At 40.9% G+C, this 18,463-nt stretch overlaps 1 protein-coding gene across 1 annotated transcript; it reads right to left on the bottom strand.

Moving 5' to 3' along the window:
• Positions 1-1,089: 1,089 nt before the first annotated feature.
• On the bottom strand, positions 1,090-17,372 carry ccdc135 (coiled-coil domain containing 135). The gene is made up of 19 exons (XM_065469627.1): positions 17,253-17,372; positions 17,081-17,200; positions 16,640-16,676; positions 14,283-14,449; positions 14,043-14,168; positions 12,814-13,008; positions 12,570-12,722; positions 11,865-12,083; positions 11,651-11,785; positions 9,049-9,115; positions 8,752-8,880; positions 8,277-8,405; positions 7,205-7,419; positions 5,872-6,084; positions 5,650-5,760; positions 5,430-5,525; positions 2,042-2,188; positions 1,282-1,421; positions 1,090-1,177 (listed from the first exon to the last, which is right to left on the bottom strand). The coding sequence occupies exons 1-19, from the start codon at positions 17,370-17,372 to the stop codon at positions 1,090-1,092; spliced, it is 2,607 nt and encodes an 868-aa protein (XP_065325699.1).
• Positions 17,373-18,463: the final 1,091 nt, after the last annotated feature.

The following is an 18,463-nucleotide window of genomic DNA, read 5'->3' on the forward strand; positions in this document are numbered from 1 at the left end:
CAGCATTATAGGAAAGAGTGCAGAAGTAGCATTACAGTGTGGTTGCAAAGGGCAGCACTAACTGCCACTAACACATCTTGATAAGTATAGATAAAAAAAGCTGAACTAGGTAGAGAGCTTAGCGCATTCAGAGACCCCACATGCATAGAAAATGAGGACATTCAGAGAAGGAGAGATGAATTGATGTGTAAGACCATAAAAGGAAAAGATAAGGAGATGTTTTGATGAAAACTGTGTATGAAGGGTACAGGAACACAGAGTACTACATAACAGGAAAAGTAGGCTCTGAACGAGGAACTTTGAAAAAGTATACATGTAACAGACCGAGGGACTGCCCTTCAGATCTGCAGGAGGCTCCGCGCTGTGCACGTCTCCTCTTATACATGGGTAAATAAGGAAGTTCTTGAACTGAGACGCCCGTCTTGAGTCGTGTTTCCACCAGGTCAGAATCCAAGAATCGGGAGCGACAACAGCTGGTCGCCGACACAGCGTCTCCAAACCAAACATCACAGCAGGTCTCACTTCCATCTTTAACTTTCACTCTTGCTGCTCTCCTTCTGTCACAAATCCCTCCTGACACTCATCTCCACCCGCTCCACCCTGCCTGTGCTCTCTTCTTCACCTCTCTTGTGCACTGCCTGTTGCTTTGGATGGTTGACCCCAAGTATTTAAACACATCCACATTCACTTTCTTGACTCCTTGAGTGTTTCCATCTGTCTCCCTCTCTTTCACACACACGTATTCTATTTTTCTTTGCTTCCCTGATTATATTTACTTCACCCAAATCATGAAATTGCAGGATCCCCAGATACCTTATGATTTGTATTTATTTGTTTATTTATTGATTTCGTAGCAACAACCATAAATATCAGATCTAGAGGCAGCAGTGTACAGAGGACCCTCCTGCATCGAGTTGTTTAAAGTCTTACACACGGTCTGAAAAATCAAAATGTCAAAAATAAAAAGATGACGAAAAACAAAACAAACAAAAACAGACACGTGTGTAGTTGTATCATTTGGTTGTGTAACTAATAAACACCAATATTTGTTTTTACTGTTAAAACAAAAAGGCGACAGGTGTGTGTGGCTCAGCTGTCCATCAGAGAGGAGCGTTTCAGTTCCTGACAGAGATCCTCCTGAAGATCCTTGTGTGTCTCCTCTCCTCTCTGCATATCCCTGAACACACAAACACACACGCACACGCAGAGAAACAGTTTGTGTTTTTAAACGTGAATCTTTGGGTGTGGCTTGGAAAATTGGGCTGAGGTGGGTGTAGGTACATGCGGAGCTGCTCCAGGGCGGCTTTAACTTGGGTTCTTATCTCGTCACAGCGCTGCTGCTGGTCCCGCTCCCGATGTTTTCTCAGTTCGTGCAATTTCATCTTTAACCACTCCTGCGTCTTCTCCACCTCTGCTATGTCCTGAACACACATTTTTAACAACCATGTCAGTTTGTGTCTGAACCCTCACTGCTTCTGTTGTCACCATTCTGACTTCCAGCCCCATATTATTGTTGTACTTTACTAGACGAGCTTTGTGTGACTCACAGTCCAAACAGTCCTTGTTTATCTTGCACAGATTCTTAGTTTATCTGCCTAAAACAAGCTGTTATAGCCTTTATCTTCCGTTAAAGCAGCATGCCGGGTCACCACGTGTTCAGTTTGGCACATTTTTACCCCAGATTCTGGATCCTGTTACATAAATGGACAGTATGTACTTACAAATCTAACTAAAAGAAAACACTGATGTACATCAAATGCCTGTTTTAGTCTGTGATGAGACGTTGTCCAGGGTTTTATTACTGGAAAGAATTCTGGCACCCATTGAGAAGGTTTTACCTTCCAGCAAAGGACAACAACCTGGACGGATTGTAACAAGTTTCTGTAAGGTGTATTTACCTGAATTTACTTATCAAACATCCAAAAATAAAAATGACTTCTATTAATCCAGACAACAGACTCTTTGCTGGAACTATACAGGCCCATCTGTGCAGTAAACAAGACTGGTCACCCAGAGTCACTGTGTGAGGCTTCACTGGTACCTTCATGTATTGTTCTTGAATGATTTTGATTTTCTCCTCTGTTTCGATCTCAAAATATGGATCCAGGCCTTCCTTCTTCACATCTTGGTCTTTGTCGATCTCCTCAGACAGATACTTCTGCAAAATGTTTTTAATTTCACTATTTTCCTGAAAAAAAGAACAAAGAGTCAAAAGGATTGATGCAACAAGAATCATTTTAAAAAAGAAAATAAACTGCAACAAACACCTGAGATAAAAAAAAAAAACTAACAAAGAAGATCAAAACCTATAACAGCAGCAACAGTTTTAGACAATATTACTCCAAATTAAAAGACAGATGTTTAATTTATTTATTTTTTAAATACTGAGAGAGCTTGCTGTTTTGATATTAAAGAGGTTCCACAGATAGACAACGGGCCTCATCCATCATTAAACTCCAGAGCTGAAAAATGAAACACCCGCCTGAGTATCAAAAGCTGCAGTTCCTCTAATGGCCACTTGAGGCAGACTCAGAAAACAAGTCCGTCCCCAGACCCCACGTTTCTGCCTTTAGTCCTTTTCTCTGGCAGACCATCTCACACTGCTTCAGTAATGATGAGATCCAGGCTCTGGTGAGGCCAGTCCAGTACTGATAGTGACCCACTGGGTGATTTCCTCCCCACCTATGTTGTTCCTGCACTGGCAGCGTGTTTGGGTTGATTGCTATGCTAAAAAATAAAACTGTTGCCAATCTATAGCAATATATAGCACTCTTCACAGGATAAAAACCACAAAGTGCTTCACAGAAATACATAAAATACACACACACACACACACACAAAATCAAACATACAGCACAAATCTAATTAAAAGCAAATCAAAATAAATGAGCCTCGAGCTGCTTTTTAAAAGAATAAATACAAGCAAGGCAACGTAATGATGGAGGGAGAGCATTCCACAACCTGGGGGCCACCGCTCTAAAAGATCTCAAACACCACTGGCAAAAACGCAGCTCCATGCCATGACAGAGCCTCCACTGTGTTAGGTGGAGGCTTTCAGCTTCTCCCTTGTTGCAGGGTCACATCTGACCCTGGAATGTGACTCACCACCAGTGCTGGGAAGGCCTATGCTGTTTTATCTTTTCTTTTTTTAATATAGGGCTGTTTTAATTTTTATGTACTATGTGTTTTATTTATTTATTTTTGCTGTGTTCTGTTATTCTATTGTTTTTATCTTATTTTCCGTACAGCACTTTGGTCCTGTGCTGCGTATTTTAAAGTGCTTTATAAATAAAACTGGATTGGATTGGAAGGTTATTTTAAAATGTATTCCACTACAGATTACAGATTACATGCCCCAAAACGTATTTTGTAATGTATTCCGTTAAGTTACTCAACGAGAGTAACGTATTCTGAATACTTTGGATTACTTTATATATTATGATGCTTTTTACAACGACATGAATGTACTATTGCTGTGTGATTTATTACTATTACTGAAGGTTACTCCCCAGCCCAATACCAGCTGGATTTTTAAATCCTAATCTAAAATGAGTAACAGTAGCGTTGACATTAGGTAAAGCTGCACTTTTTGCAGCGATCTTGTATAGAAAACTATTTCTGTATCAGTAATATGTTTTCTTTTTGTCGGTTAATAATCATGTGGAACTGCACATGATTATCTGCAGCTAGCAGGTTGTTAATGTTCTCCATCAAGTGTAAAAACAGCATGTTAATACGTGGAGATCCTGGAGGCGAGTTGGAGAGGTGAGGCTTGGGTGTGAAATTTATGGTTTTCTGGGTTTTTATTGTTAGCTCGGTTTCCCTGGGGCTTTTCCTGTGTTGTAGTTGTGTGTCTTATTTTGAAAGATATATTTACGCGTTACCATAGCGACCAGAGAGCATTAAGGGGCAGAGAGGAGGATGTTACTCTCAATGTTGTTGGCGCAGTTCAGGAGGACGCTGCTAATAAAGTTACACAATTACACAGTGAATTCGTGTTTATTATTATATTTACAAAATACCACAGTTTTTGTCTCCGTCGTATCATTTTATTTTGTCGTATTTATCCGCGACACCTTAAAGGCCGCTCCGTGAAAATATTGTCTTACATTAAACCGTGGTGCAAAAAAGGTTGAGGACCACTGTGATAGAGAATGTGCATCTTCTTTTTGTTTTGCATATTTTAATTTATATTTTATTGTGTTGTGGTTTGCAGTGTTTTGTGTTGTTTCACTTTAAATTTGTTTAAAAGGAAAAACCTGAACATTTAAATAGTTAAAATAGTTTAAATGTAAATAGTTGGTTTTTGCATTATATAATTTATTTATTACATTTTATGTGAAGTGAATAAATAAAAGTATATTTACGGTGGCCCCTAGAGACAAAACACGTACAAACTCCGAAATACGTACAAATTCCAAAACACAACAGAAGTCTCCAGGATGCTAGGCGCAGTGTTGAGCCTTTGTAACCTAGTGGCTACACAAGCCAGGAAGTACCAACGACTGGATTAGGTGTGTGGTAGTAACAGGTAAATGAACATTTTTAATCATTTGAATATGCGTGTATAAATACACAAACAATACACATATGCTTTCAATTGTGTAATTTAATTTGATCTTGGTAGTTCTGTTTTGGAAGTTCAGTTAACGCTAGCAACGTGTTTTGGAGTTTGTACGTGCTTTGTCTCTAGGGGCCACCTTATATATTTATATATAAACATATATAAATAAAACCACTTTTTTTTTTTACATGAGTAATTCCTTTTGTGCATAATTTTATATTGTTATTGATAATAAATTAATTAAAGCAACAAAACAACCTGAAGAGCCGGTTGGGAGCCGAAGGAGCTGAAATTCCCATCACTAGTACAGAGATATGTATATATGTGAACATTTATACATAACAAACTGAAATTCTGAAAGCCAGTCGCACAATCTTATTCAACACATCATTGTCTATTACACATTAAAAAAAGTATACCAGGAAGTTCTTAGCCATGAAAGTTTATCCAGATTCAAGCCCGAGCACAATCTGGATGTAAACTGTTTGTGTTACTTGTACTTAAGAAAAAATCAAACTAACAGATGTGAATCATCTGGAATCTCGAGGGACCTGGTCTTCTTTTAAACAACATTTCTGTGTGTAAATATTTGTAAAAGTCTTTATTTGATATATAATCTACTAAATTTTCAGTGAGTCACATGTTTAACTTTCTTAAAGTAGTCGAAGATTGTAAAAAACGCTGTTAGATATCCCCTATTGTGAAGGAGGTCGAATGTTGTGTGAAATCCAAATAAAATCCAAATGCATTTCACTGGGACATTTTATTTTGAATTTGATGGCAGCAACACGTCTCAAAAATGTGAAAGGGGGCAACAAAAGTCTGGGAATGTGAGCGGCAGAGAAAGAAACAGCTTGTGTCTCACCTTTTTCTGTTTCCTGCTGCGGACGAGGGCAGCTGCTCGGTTCCAGAGCTTCATTTCTTTAGTCTCCTTTTCACGGAGGGTCACAATGTCTCTCATCTGTTCACACATCAATACAGAACATCTTTAACTGAACTTATAGGTACTTTTTCTAATTACCCTGGGAAAACTTTAAGAATGAAGGCATTGTGGGGACTACTCTTTTAATCCAGGGTGTGGTTACCTCTTTCACCGACCGCATAATATGATGAGTCACCTTCTCTTCAACCTCCATCAGTTCCACCAGCATCTTATGCAGGGTTACGGCTGTAAACGGCTTCGCAGATATATCCACCTTAAGTATCAGTGGAGTGCATGAACCCAGAGGCAGATTAGAAGCTTTTAGACTGAAAAAATGTAACTGTGATATCTGCTGTATGTATTTTCATGCATTTGCGACGTGTACCTGGAAGGTGGAGATCATGTCAAGAGAGATTTCCTGTGCGTTCCCTTTTTCTGAGCCCAGTGGCTTGATGAAGCTGATCTTTGAAGGGATCAATCGGTCCTCCGTTAAGTGGTAGGTCAACTCAATCAGTTTCTCTGGTATCAGGAAGACTCGCTCAGCCACGTCTTCATTGGCTGGTTTGGAGTCGTTTCTATGGAAACGCTCGACCACTTTCTGAATAAGCAATAAACAAAACAAACAAAACACATCCACATAAGCATCCTGTGGCTTTTAAAAACACAGCAACAATGTAGCCCAAGCTTGTTCCTCATCTCTGGGGGTGAGCCCTTTAGACCAGCCGTCCCCAACCCCCGGGCCACAGACCGGTCGTCTGGTACCGGGCCGCGAGAGGTGAGGCTCGGGTGTGATATTTATGGTTTTCAGGGTTTTTATTGTTAGCTCGGTTTCCCTGGGGCTTTTCCTGTGTTGTAGTTGTGTGTCTTATTTTGAAAGATATATTTACGCGTTACCATAGTGACCAAAGAGCATTAAGGGGCAGAGAGGAGGATGTTACTCTCAATGTTGTTGGCGCATTTCAGGAGGACGCTGCTAATAAAGTTACACAATTACACAGTGAATTCATGTTTATTATTATATTTACAAAATACCACAGTTTTTGTCTCCGTCGTATCATTTTATTTTGTTGTATTTATCTGCGACACCTTAAAGGCCGCTCCGTGAAAATATTGTCTTACATTAAACCGGTCCGTGGCGCAAAAAAGGTTTTAGACCATGAAAAACTGGGACTGTAGTGGAGGGAGCTCAGTTTAAAATTTGCTACTTGTAAAATGAGACTTTACGTCTGGTTACATAACAAAACTGGGTACAGTAAAACCACCAACATTTTACTATTTAATCAAGTTTTCCAAAAACTTTGAAACATGACATCCTGACCAAAGGCCCAGATGTGCTTTATGTCTGCAATCATATTCTTTCAGTCACTGAGCAGACTCCCGTACCCTGCTGAGGACCAGTGCTGATCAGGAAAAGGTTTGTCTATTGGGCCCAAGCTTGTGGGTCAGCACTGACGCCCCACAACAACAAGAAGGTTTCTGGTTTAAACCCTGGCTGGGGCGCTTGTATGATGAGCCTGCACGGCCTGCATGGCTTCCCTTACACTATTTGAATGAATAATTAAATGTGGCTTGAAGTCTAGAGTACTTGCGGTCAGTTGCTTTCTCCAGAGTTCACAAAGAATGTGGTTATAGGGTGAAGTGACTATGAAAAGCATAAAACTATCAAATGATTAGTAAGATTTATGAAGTGATCTGTGTGTTTGTTTCCTTTCATTTACCAGTATGGGCACTTCCTCCATTCGTGAGTTCTCGCTGAGCAGCTGGATATCTTTTTTGAAGTAGACGTGCCGGTAATGGAGGAAGTCGCTCCGGCCTTCGAAGAGCTCGATTAATTCTTTCGGCGACAGCACCCTCCGCACCAGGTCGTCAACACGAGCACCGCTGAAGTGCATTTCAACTTCAGTGCCCACAGTAAGTGATTTGACCCTCAAAACTGAACGAAAAAGAAACACACCAACTCTCAGCTTACTCGTTCATCACTTTTCTGACATTATCATTTAGAATGAGTCACTCCAAAGCTCCCGAAGGCTCACACATGGAGCAAGTCAAGTGAAAACGTTCAGTTGCATTTCTGAGCAGTATCCTCGGGAGCTTGCAGCTGACTCCAAAACTCAGTCAGTCCCATGTAAAAATCATAGACTGTGTAAAAGACAGACATCGCCACCATAACATTGCCCACTGGACTATGAAGTCCCGTACTCTCGTGATGAACACTGCTGTTTCTGTTTTGGTATTTTGAAAGTGGATGATGAGCAAGGGGAGGGTATGACCATCAAACTGCATGCTCATTGGCTAACGGCTTGTCAATCACAAGCCATTCGGGAATGAGTAATCCCCCCAACTTAGACTGATGGTATAACACATGAAGTCTCTCTCTGTTTGTCTGCAAACTCCACAATCAGACGCTGAGCAGCTAAAAAGGCCCCATCAGCTCTTATCTATATCACAGATTATGACACCATCATGTTACCTAGCAACCATCTACCAATAGGCTAAAAATCTTGCATACCAATTTTTCATTGCGTTGTGTCTGTCTGATAAGTGTAGCAGCACATTAAAGATGTTCAGCCTGAGCCGAGCTGTAATGTTAGCTTCTTTCGGTTCAGCAGCGCCTGAGTCAAACTTTCTTAAACTGATGATTTCTAGAATAAAACACAGTTTGTCAGATGCATTTTAGGTGCCTTCGGCTGCACTGTATTAAAATCTAACATGAAAACTGTTACTAATTTTTCACACACTGCAGGTCAGCTACACAGTGTCTCTGAGGACGGCTGCAGAAAGCAGGCTTACACAGCAGGTGACGTTTTCTTCCATGTCTGAAGCGTTCTGTGGTGATCTTATTGATATTGTCCACCTCCTTCTCCTCCAGGAAGTCGCTCCTGTCTTGATACCACTCATTCACCATGGCGACCTCAGTGCCTTCAACGCACACTCACAGGTTACTCATTACAAACAACACAACCATAAATCATCTCACTAACGAACTAAAAATATAAAAGAAGTTGTCTAATTTCTTAAAAATATCCAAACTATATATTTTACAAACCAACTTTAAAAAGATTAGTACACTGAGAAAATCTCAGAAATCTGAGAGCGTTTGAGAACTGCATGAGGAGCGCTGCTGAGAGACGTTCCTGCTGGAGAATTGCACCAAATTGATTGAGAAAAATTTTCCAAAAACTCATGAATTCCCCTTTTTCCCTTGTAAAGAAAAGCACATTCACGTCTACATGAAGACAGAAAAACGTGTTTCTCTGGCACTCACAGTCTCGGTCTTTGTATTTGGTCAGTCGTGTGGCAACGCCGTATAATCTTTTGGACGTTGCAAACCTCTCCAGCTGGGCTTGTTTGTAGCGGATCACCTTCTTTCCTCCTGGCCAGCGGTTCTTCAGGGCTGAATAATAAAAAAGAGGCAGTATTTGTGCAGGTTTGACAGCATCAGGTGACATCTGTTTGGGTTTTAGAGGATAAATCTTGAACTGAATAACAACACATGAAACCTAAAGCTGAAGTAAAACTGGTGAACAATGTACAAGGTAATGTTCGTACAAACAGAGCCTACCTTCTGTTGAGATGGCAATGTAGCTGACCCAGGATCTTGGCATCTCCAAAACTTTGGGCACGTCCTCCTTCGAGACAAAGAAAGTTCAATTTACATTTATTGTATTCACAGTAAATTCGTGTTTCATTTGCTGAAGCTGGAATTTAAATTTTAATTCACAAAATGACCTAAATCAGTTCGTCTCAGGCGCAATTCTCCAAAACCACGGCTTATAACGGAGCTTCCTTTAGAGGTAATAAGCACAAAAATGGGGGGAATTATTATTATTATTGTTATTTTGTTTCCTTTGACCACAGTCCTGATCACAAAGAGTAGACTCCATTAGTCTGGCATCATTCCAGTTGGCTCCTCAGGTGCTCTAACAGCTACATGGAGGTGAAGATGCTGCAGAGATTTGCATTACAGTTTTAGCCTCGGTCGTCTCAGCTGTTAACACTGCTCATTTTTGCAATAACAACGTCTTGGCAAATTGTGTCAACCAACATTTTCATTCTTTTTCAAGGCTAACGTATCAGAAGCACAGAAGTATTTACCTGAAATCAAGAGACAAGACTGAAAATAAAAATCTGTTCTTTTATATTGTTTATGTGCAGGAAAACAAATGGAAATGTACCAAAAAACAAATTAAAAGAAGTGAAATGACACTGAGTCAACACAGAGCTGAAAATATCAGCATAACTTTTGCAGCACAGGACACCAGGGTTTCACTCTGAGTGTATTCTAGTTTCAGTGTTTAAATTAATAATGTTGAAAGAGGAGGAACTGTTGTTAACAGAGTTGTTGATAGCAGGAAGTGTGTACTAACTGTTTAAGAGTCTCATCCTTTCATTTGTCATTCAGTCAGAGAGGTCAAATATTTCCTTTAAATTTCCTTTAATTAAGTAAAAATGTACATGATTGTCACGGTCTGGGTCGGTGACCCAGTGTTTTCGTTTTTTGTACTTTCACCTTTGATTTTATTATGAATTATGACTGTTTGTGTTTTGGTTTCCCAGTGTTTATTCTGTGCTCCCTCTGTTGTGTGTCATCCTCTAGTGTAGTCAGGTCTCTGTGTTAAGCTCGCGTCTCTGAGTCTGTGTCTTTGTGTGTGTGTGTGTTTCCTGTTTTACTTTGAAGGTCCGTGTCTGATGTCAGTGTGTTCACTTTACGTTTCCCCGTCATGCTGATTACTCCCAGCTGTGCCCTCCTTCTGTGTCTCATTCCCTCGTTATCCCTCTGTGTATTTTAGCCTTGTGTTGGCGTCTGTTAGTTGCTGGTTCGTCTGCGTAATCTCCATCTGTCATTCTGTGTATTTCCCTGCATCTCTGTTTCTGGTTTGTTTCGGTTAGTTTTCCCAGTTTAGGTTTTGCTTAGTTTCCATTCTCACCCTCGCCGTATCTGTTTGTATCACCATATGATGAATAAACTCGCTTGCATCTGAGCTGCCTGCATCTTGGGTCCTTTAATAATCCACACACGGCTTGCCTCACAAACCGTGACAATGATGTGATCTTACAGTAAAGTTTTTTTTTAAATTTACAATGCTTTTAAATACAAACTGAAATGAATTACAGCAGAGTTAAAACATTAATAAAAAAGTAAAGCTAATATCTTAATGTGATGTAACTCTGTTAGGTTCATATCTGACCAACCAATCAGTATTTGATCTGTAATTAACTGTATTTTGTCATTACAGACAGAATACAACTTTTTTCTGGATGTTTGAAAAAGGTAAATCATTCAAATTTTACACATAAAAAGGCAATACCTCCTTAAAGTAAATATAAATTAAATATCCAAGATTATGTGTAAAAACCCATATTACAGTTGAGATCATTAAAAATTAATATTATATCGTTGTATTCATTGTTAAATCCCTAATGAGGATATTAGGCTCCACCTCCTCTGTCCTGATTGGGTCATCAGTCAACAGAGCCAGTCTGTGGAGCTGTGGCCGTCTGGCCATTCTGACTGCGTACAGACTCACTGGGTTCTGCAGGCTTACACTGCTGTGATTGTCTCTGTGGGGGAGAGCTCCCTTTGTTTTGTGATCCCTCGTTTTCTCCTGTTTATGTGCTAGTTAGGCAGGTTGTCTTTGTATATTTGATTTTCTTTGGAGTTAGGTAAGTTCATTTTATTTTCTATTAGGGATTTAGAAAATAAAAGTTTGTTATATTATAAATGTCAGTCTGAACCAGAGCTTTAAATTAGGAGGGACTTTATGTGAGTCCCTCTTAGCCCGCAGGCTAGCCAGGGGACGAAACATCATGAATCTATTTACAGATTCTACAGCAGTATTTTGACTTCTTCTGGGGTTGGTATATGTGGTTTTTTTTGATGATATTAACTATGGATCAAATATACTGAAATACAGCTGACCCCTGCTCCATGCTTTTTGCTGCCATTTGTGTATTCACAGCCTGGAAGCACATTTTAATGCACCTTGTCCCCAAAGAGCCAAAGATTTTCTTGATTTCTGATTTTCCTTTCAGGACATTCGGGCTCATATGTATGAAAGCTAGAAGAGCTCCAGGCCTGCTGATGAGAACATACAAATTTCAATCAGGTAAGGTTTTTGCTTTCTGAATCCTGACACGCAGAGAAACACACATACATTTGGTACCTGCACCAGGTTCCCTTTGCCCATCAATTTAGCCTCTTTTCTCTTCAGGACTTCTTGAATCAGTTGCTTTTTGCTTGATGCTCCAAACAAGACTGACTCCCACGTTTTCAAATCATCCAGGTCAAACATCATGTCCTACACATGGAGAATATTTCATCAAACCTGCTCCGTTTTGGCTCTGCTATTTTGACTCTAACCATACGCATGGACTCACAGCACAGCCGTTACTGCAGTCCTGCATGTTCACATAGTAGTTGAGGTTGTTCCACACACTCTCGATGCCCAGGAAGCTGTCACTGTTGGTGGGGTAGCTGATCCCGGTCAGAGGGTCGATGAAGAAGTTCTCCTGGACGTCCCGACAGCCCGACAGCACGAGCACCCAGCAGTGCACCCGCAGGCCTCGCAGCGGGTCGGCCAGCTGCCGATCTTTCTCCTGCTCGCACAGAGAATTCATCACTTCAGTCTTCATTAAGGAACCTTCCTCATTAATGTAGTGATGACACAACATGCACCATCATTACTGATCTTCAGTCAGAATATTCATGCAAATAAAGCAGTGAATACCACTTCAAACCAGTGTCATAAAAATCCAACAGAAAATACATGAAATACATACATGAACATGAAAAACGCAAAGGACGAAAAATAGCTACAACTTAAAAGTCAAATTAAATTATGTAAATGCTTTCATATGATCTTGTACTTAATTTTAATTAACAGAAAGTAAAAGACAGACAAGTATATGTTAAAGGCACCCAGGATGAGCTGCTGTTGCAGGGTAAACACCACCTCGTCTTGTAAACAGACTTTCTTACATAGATCCTGTGAATGTGACTCTTAGCCTATAAATGTCATATCTCATGAGAGCCTTTATTGTAGCGTAGATGCAGTTGCTCTTATAGAGAAAAGATCACTTTACCTCTTGTTGTTTTTGTTTTACAAGCAGCGCAGCTTCAGCTTCCCGTTTCTTCTTCTCTTGCTCGGCCAGAAAACGACTCTTGAGCTGCAGCTGAAGCTTCACTGAGTATTTATCATCCTGGCCCTTCTGCTCTGGGGTCACATCCTGCACAGCCTGCACGCAAACACACTACCAAGAAGTCACTTTCACATCTGGCAGTCAACAATCTGATTGTCGACCACATGTGCACGCTGCACGCGCTTACCTTGACCTCAGGGTCCAACAGGGGGCACTGCTGCAGGCTCTGATCGAGCAGACACATCTCGTTGACGGCGTAGCCGCTGACGCAGTAGGCATCGTAGTCTTCGCCGAGCAGCAGGCTGCACAGCAGAGTGGCATACTCAAAGCACGTGGCTCTCTGACTCTGCAGCACCGCGGTGGGAGAGGAAAGGGCCTTCGGCTGCAACGGGAGACACGCACAATCAGACACACACCGAGACAAGGTGCACGCATGTGTGTATTTATTGATGTGAATGTGATTATGTTCTGCAGCCTTGTTTCTTTTGTCATCCACCATCTTGAAAAGCTGAAACATGTTCAGAACAATGACTGTATATAAAAGACAGAAGTAGGTTTCAGGTCTGACAAGTGAAGCTGTGGAAAATATCCCGAATTTCTAAAATCTGCACTTGAGTCTCTCATGACAGTCAGGTGAAGATGTCCAGATGCTCCTTTCAATGTGCAGGAGCAGTGGCTGTGTGGCTGGGTCACTGTACTCCAAATCAATTTTAGTTTCACTTTGCTGTTCTTTGCTGACAGGACTGGCAGCTGGAGTGGACTTCTGCTGCTTCAAGGTGCTCAGAGAAGCTCTTTTGCAACCTTGGTTGCACCAAGTCAATATCTGAGTTACTGTTGCTTTTCTATCAGCTTAAAGTAGTCAGAACTTTCTCCTCTGATCTCATCTACAAGGACCGAGGAAGTCTTGAGCTTGACCATGTGTTTGTCTGACATGGAGCTGAGCAGGCGAGAGGCTGCTGGGTGTAGATGAACTTTCTTTGCCTTCAGGCTGAACTCTCTCTTCACCTAAACACTCCTCATCCCTGCAGATGCTGCACCGATCTGTCTGCTAAATGATCTCTGTTAGAGTACAAACAGAACCAAGTCCAGCACCAGTTTCAGCTTCTCAGAAACACATTTTCGCAACATCTCTGAGTATGACATCATCAGTTGTTGGTCATGTGAGGTGTCTGCATACAGACACGACAGGATGACGCGCAGTTAATGTGCAGCTAAACACAAGCAGCCTGTCATATTAGAATTACATTATATGCAATAATTATCTGAATTATGAAAATTACGGTTTCACAAATCAGAAACAGCAGAATAAAAGAAGTTCTCTCTAACATATGTTTAACTCTCAACCACAGAATACAAAAAATATTTGGTTTGCTCCTAAAACTCAAATAAACATTTCTCTGCTGTTTCCTCTCTGACCAGCTCCACGGGCGGATCCAGAGGGACCAACGACAGGAAGTCGGCCACAAAAGAGGCACAGCCCTGCCAGTCGAACAGTTCACAGTGGATGGTCGGCGTTGGACGAAGAGACGTCGACACAAACTTCTGAATATGAGAAGAGACAGACGGCGATGCAGAGAGTATTTAGGGTGTTTGCAGATGTGAAGGTCCAATGGGATCGTTCTTCAGAGACAAAAAGGTTGAGTGAGATAAACCTACCTTTACTCCACATTCGTTTACAGGACAGAGCAGCAGCGGTTTGCGGTCAGGACACAAGTGCGAGTACTGACGCTGGAAGTTTTCTGCGATGGCTAACAGTCGAATCTCTTCTGGAGAGTTGCTCCTGTAGGACTTGGGCCTGAAGAAGGAGAACAGGTGAACACGACCTCAAAGCCACCAGCTTTACCCTACAATGCTTTACATTGTAGGGTAAAGAGCCTACGTTAACCCCTGAACATCTAATGTTTCGCATTTGAGCTTTTGAGACTTCTACATCATTGGTGGGAATTTTTCCCTCAGAAAAATCTAAATAAATTGCAGAATAGATTTCAAACAAAACTAAACCTCCATTTTAAATAAATTAGATTTTTCTGTCAGTGATTTCATGGTTCAGGCTTTAAAGGGATAATCAAGAGAAAAAGAGAAAACCCAACAATCAGATGACCCTCTGTGAGCGAAGGCTTTGGCGAGAGTCGGAAGGAAAAACTCCCTTTTAACAGGAAGAAACCTCCAGAACTCCCTGACAGTCTTGTCTGTCTTCTAGACAACTAACTCTTTGCTTGTCTTGTATTTTCTTCAGCTGTGTGTGTGTAGTTTGTGTATGAGTGTAAAAAACTTACAGAAGCTTCTCAGAAGCAGCAACTTCCTCCATCTCCATCAGTGCTGTGCTCCTCCGGTGATCCTGGATTAAGGTTAATTATGTTTATGTGCGCCTGAAGTTTACACACAAACACACACATGAAAAAAAACATGAGAAAAGCACACCAGCTCCAATACTGTGGAAGAGTTTACCTTCCCCACTACACACCATCGACTCTGTGCCTTCTATTAAAACAGCTTAAAACACATCTGTTTAGACAGGCATCTGGGTAATGTTCGTGTGTAATATGATTTATTTGATATGCTTTTATACCTTCTTTATATTGTTATATTGCCTGTTTGATATGATTTTACATTCTCATGTGAAGCACTTTGTAATAGCATCTTGTCTACTTTTTTTTTTTTAACAATTTTGCTAATTAAAATAATACAATCAAATTAGATCTTGTTGTCAGTATTTTCTTATTGTTTAAAAAAAGAGGCTAAAAAATCTTCTGTAAAAACAAACTTAAACACAACTTTAAAATGCCAGATTTCTGCTCTAGAAATGAGTAGCGCGTATTGAGCTGGACAAAATGTAAGGAAACTTTGAATACAATAAATAGTTTAGTTTCATGGCGATCTCTTCCCAATAATCAGTCCCGTGCTGTCTCTGGAGATGTCATCATCACGTGGGTCGAAACATCTGTTTGTGTGGGACCTTCTGACCACGCTATGCAGCTTCGGTGCGATTATATAAAGTATTTTAATTTATTTTTAAGAATAAATGGAAGCCAACAGTTCTTGTAGTCAAACGGTCTTTTCCCCCCGTTGTTCATTAATTCTATTTTTTCTTTATTTAAAATGTCGAGTTTATATCAGCTCTGTATTTTTTATTTTTTGTGTTTTTCAAAGATTCAAGATTTAAGTTTCATTTTCTTTTTTAAAATTTCACATCTATTTCCGTTTCAGTTCAGTTTTAGTTCCCTGTAGTAACCATGTCTGCAGTCCCACATACAGACCTGTAAGTAACCTCGTTTAAAACGTGCTTTTTAATTTCCGGTAACTATCAAACTAAAGTGAGCGAGACGTAGACAAACAAACTCTTTGAAAACTGGTTAAACTTTTTCTCACCCGGGCTCCGCTAACTGTTTTTAGCTACTCGTAAGCGTTGTCGTTGTCTCGTGTCCATGGTAACAGCCACACGTCACGACGTGAAGGTAAGCTGCATTCACTTACCCTCGGAGATAATAGGATTAGAACAGAACAACGCTTCAGAAGATCTTTGAAACAGAGATGCCAAATTTATTCTGTTTCCTGGGCCAATTTGATCGGAAGTGAGTATGATAGTCAAGTTACCGCATGAAAATACCACTCCAAAATCCTCCCTTTAATTAGATAAAAGTACACTTTGAAGATCAACACGTGTGCCCACAGATGGTGTGCTAGGCCTGGAAAGTGAAGCTATTGCCCTTTGAACCTGCATACTTTTTGAAAATGTCAAGAAGTCTCATCTCCAACCAGAGGTAAAGTACAAGGCCTAAAACCCAGTTTTTGTGGGTGTAATGTACCACAAAGTGACAGAGTTTAATCTATGTGCTTTGGATGATAGATGTTCTTGCTGTAATTTAATTTATTATCAAATCTTAAATCTAATCAGAACTTAAAGGGCCTGTGTATGAGGTAAGTGGAGCAGCCAAAAAGACAGAGAAACAGAAACCTTTTGATTTTATTATGCTGAAAAAAACCTCAGAATAAGTCATTTTTGAGTAACTAACTTTTGAACTGTGACTGATAAATACTGAAGTTTACATACTGAGTGAAACGAGACAACAAGAGAAAGCACATTCTTAGAGAAAGTAATAAGAAATGAAAAGTATATGGAATGATCAAACTGTGCCTGGTTGGGTGTGAGACCAGTTCCACGTCCTTGTCCCCCGGGGTGGAGTTTTGTCAGCACATCACCTGTTCCTAATTTCCGGGCCATTATCTGGAGGGTTCTTAAACCAGCGCTGCCTGCCACCCTCTGCCATCCTGCTACCATTGGTGGTAACTCGGACTTCCTTGTGTTCGTTATTCATGCTCCCCTGTTTTTGGATTAACGTGTTTTCCATCTCCAGTTGTCTCCAGAGCAATCTCCTGTCGCGCTTATCAGCAGCGCGCGTCCCACTTCCACCCAGTTCTCCGGTCTACCTGCAGACAAACGATTTCACACTCACCTGCTCCTCAGCCTGCCCTCCTGTCAACTGTGGATATATCTCCCCTCTGGACCCCTTGGAACCTGGATCCATGTCACCTGCATACTCCTCCATACCCCTCCTATGCCAGCCAGCCTGCATCTACAGGTAAGCACATACCCTCCACAAGTACTACTGAACTCAACCCGCTCACTTGTTTCCCAGTCCAGTGATACTTCTCTCCTCTGTTGCAGAAGTTCCTGCCCGTGCTCTCCTTGTGTTTCACGTGCCCGAACCTTTCTCCATCCCTTGGTTTCCCACGACACCTGTTCATAGTTTCTGTTAATATCTGTGCTCTTGTTTAAGTTGATCACTCCTGTACAGAGATGGGCAGCGTTACTGTAATCCGATTACTTTTTCAAGTAACAAGTAAAGTAAGGGATTACTATTGCAAAAAAGGTAATTAGATTACTGTTACTTTCCCGTAAGTACGCTGCGTTACTGCGTTACTAAAACCGTGATTTTTTTGCGAGAGTGTCTCATGACAGTGACGTAAGCGAGTGCGACGTTCGTGACAACAGCTGTGTGCAGATCAACAATGGATAATATATCGAGTGCAGAGAGAGTATGACCGTGCAGCGTTTAAAGCGTGGAAATACTGACCTTACTTTGAGTTTGATTCCGTAAAAAGTGACAAAAACTTAAGCGTCCGCTGTTCACTGCGTGGGAAGAAAACTTCTTTTTACAGCGAAAAACCCCCTAAATTTCCGAGCAAGCACCGAGTGCGCTACCACGGAGTGGGAAATTCACAGAGAAACTCGCGGATTCTTCCACTGACCGCTGCGGCACACCTGCACCAGGGCAAACATCCGCCTGCTATACAGGTGAAAATAGAGCAACAGGACCACTGAGTCTTTGATTTTATTTATTTTCTGCTGTGTTTTACTTGCATTTATTTGAAAGACTGAGTGTAAACACCAAAAAACTATTTTATTTTATGTGCTGGAATGTGCAGAAAATAGGTTTAAATGTTAAACAAATTTCTTCCAGTCAGAGAATGTTGCATATAATTAAATTTTTGCTTGATGCATAAAGTTATAAGATTAAAACTGATAAAACAAGTTTAAAAAGAGACTTTTCCATTTGATTACATTTTATATGATGGATTAGACAGAAAGTAGAATTGAGTTGAAAGATCTATTTCTTTATCACCTATTCAGGTTGTAAATTGTGTTTTTAAAAAGTAACTAAGGTCTAGGCACCATCACTGCCAGACTGCTAATCGGCCCCAGACCCAGAAGACGGTTCCCTTTACTCTGGGGTGGAGACAAGCAGACTTCCCCTGGTCCTGCAGCAGGGAAGCCCCCCAGCCCAGACCCCGACCAGACAGCCAGCTCCTCCCAGACTACGTACAGGATATGAAAA

Source organism: Pelmatolapia mariae, linkage group LG20, assembly GCF_036321145.2.
Source record: "Pelmatolapia mariae isolate MD_Pm_ZW linkage group LG20, Pm_UMD_F_2, whole genome shotgun sequence".
Lineage (NCBI taxonomy): Eukaryota > Metazoa > Chordata > Actinopteri > Cichliformes > Cichlidae > Pelmatolapia > Pelmatolapia mariae.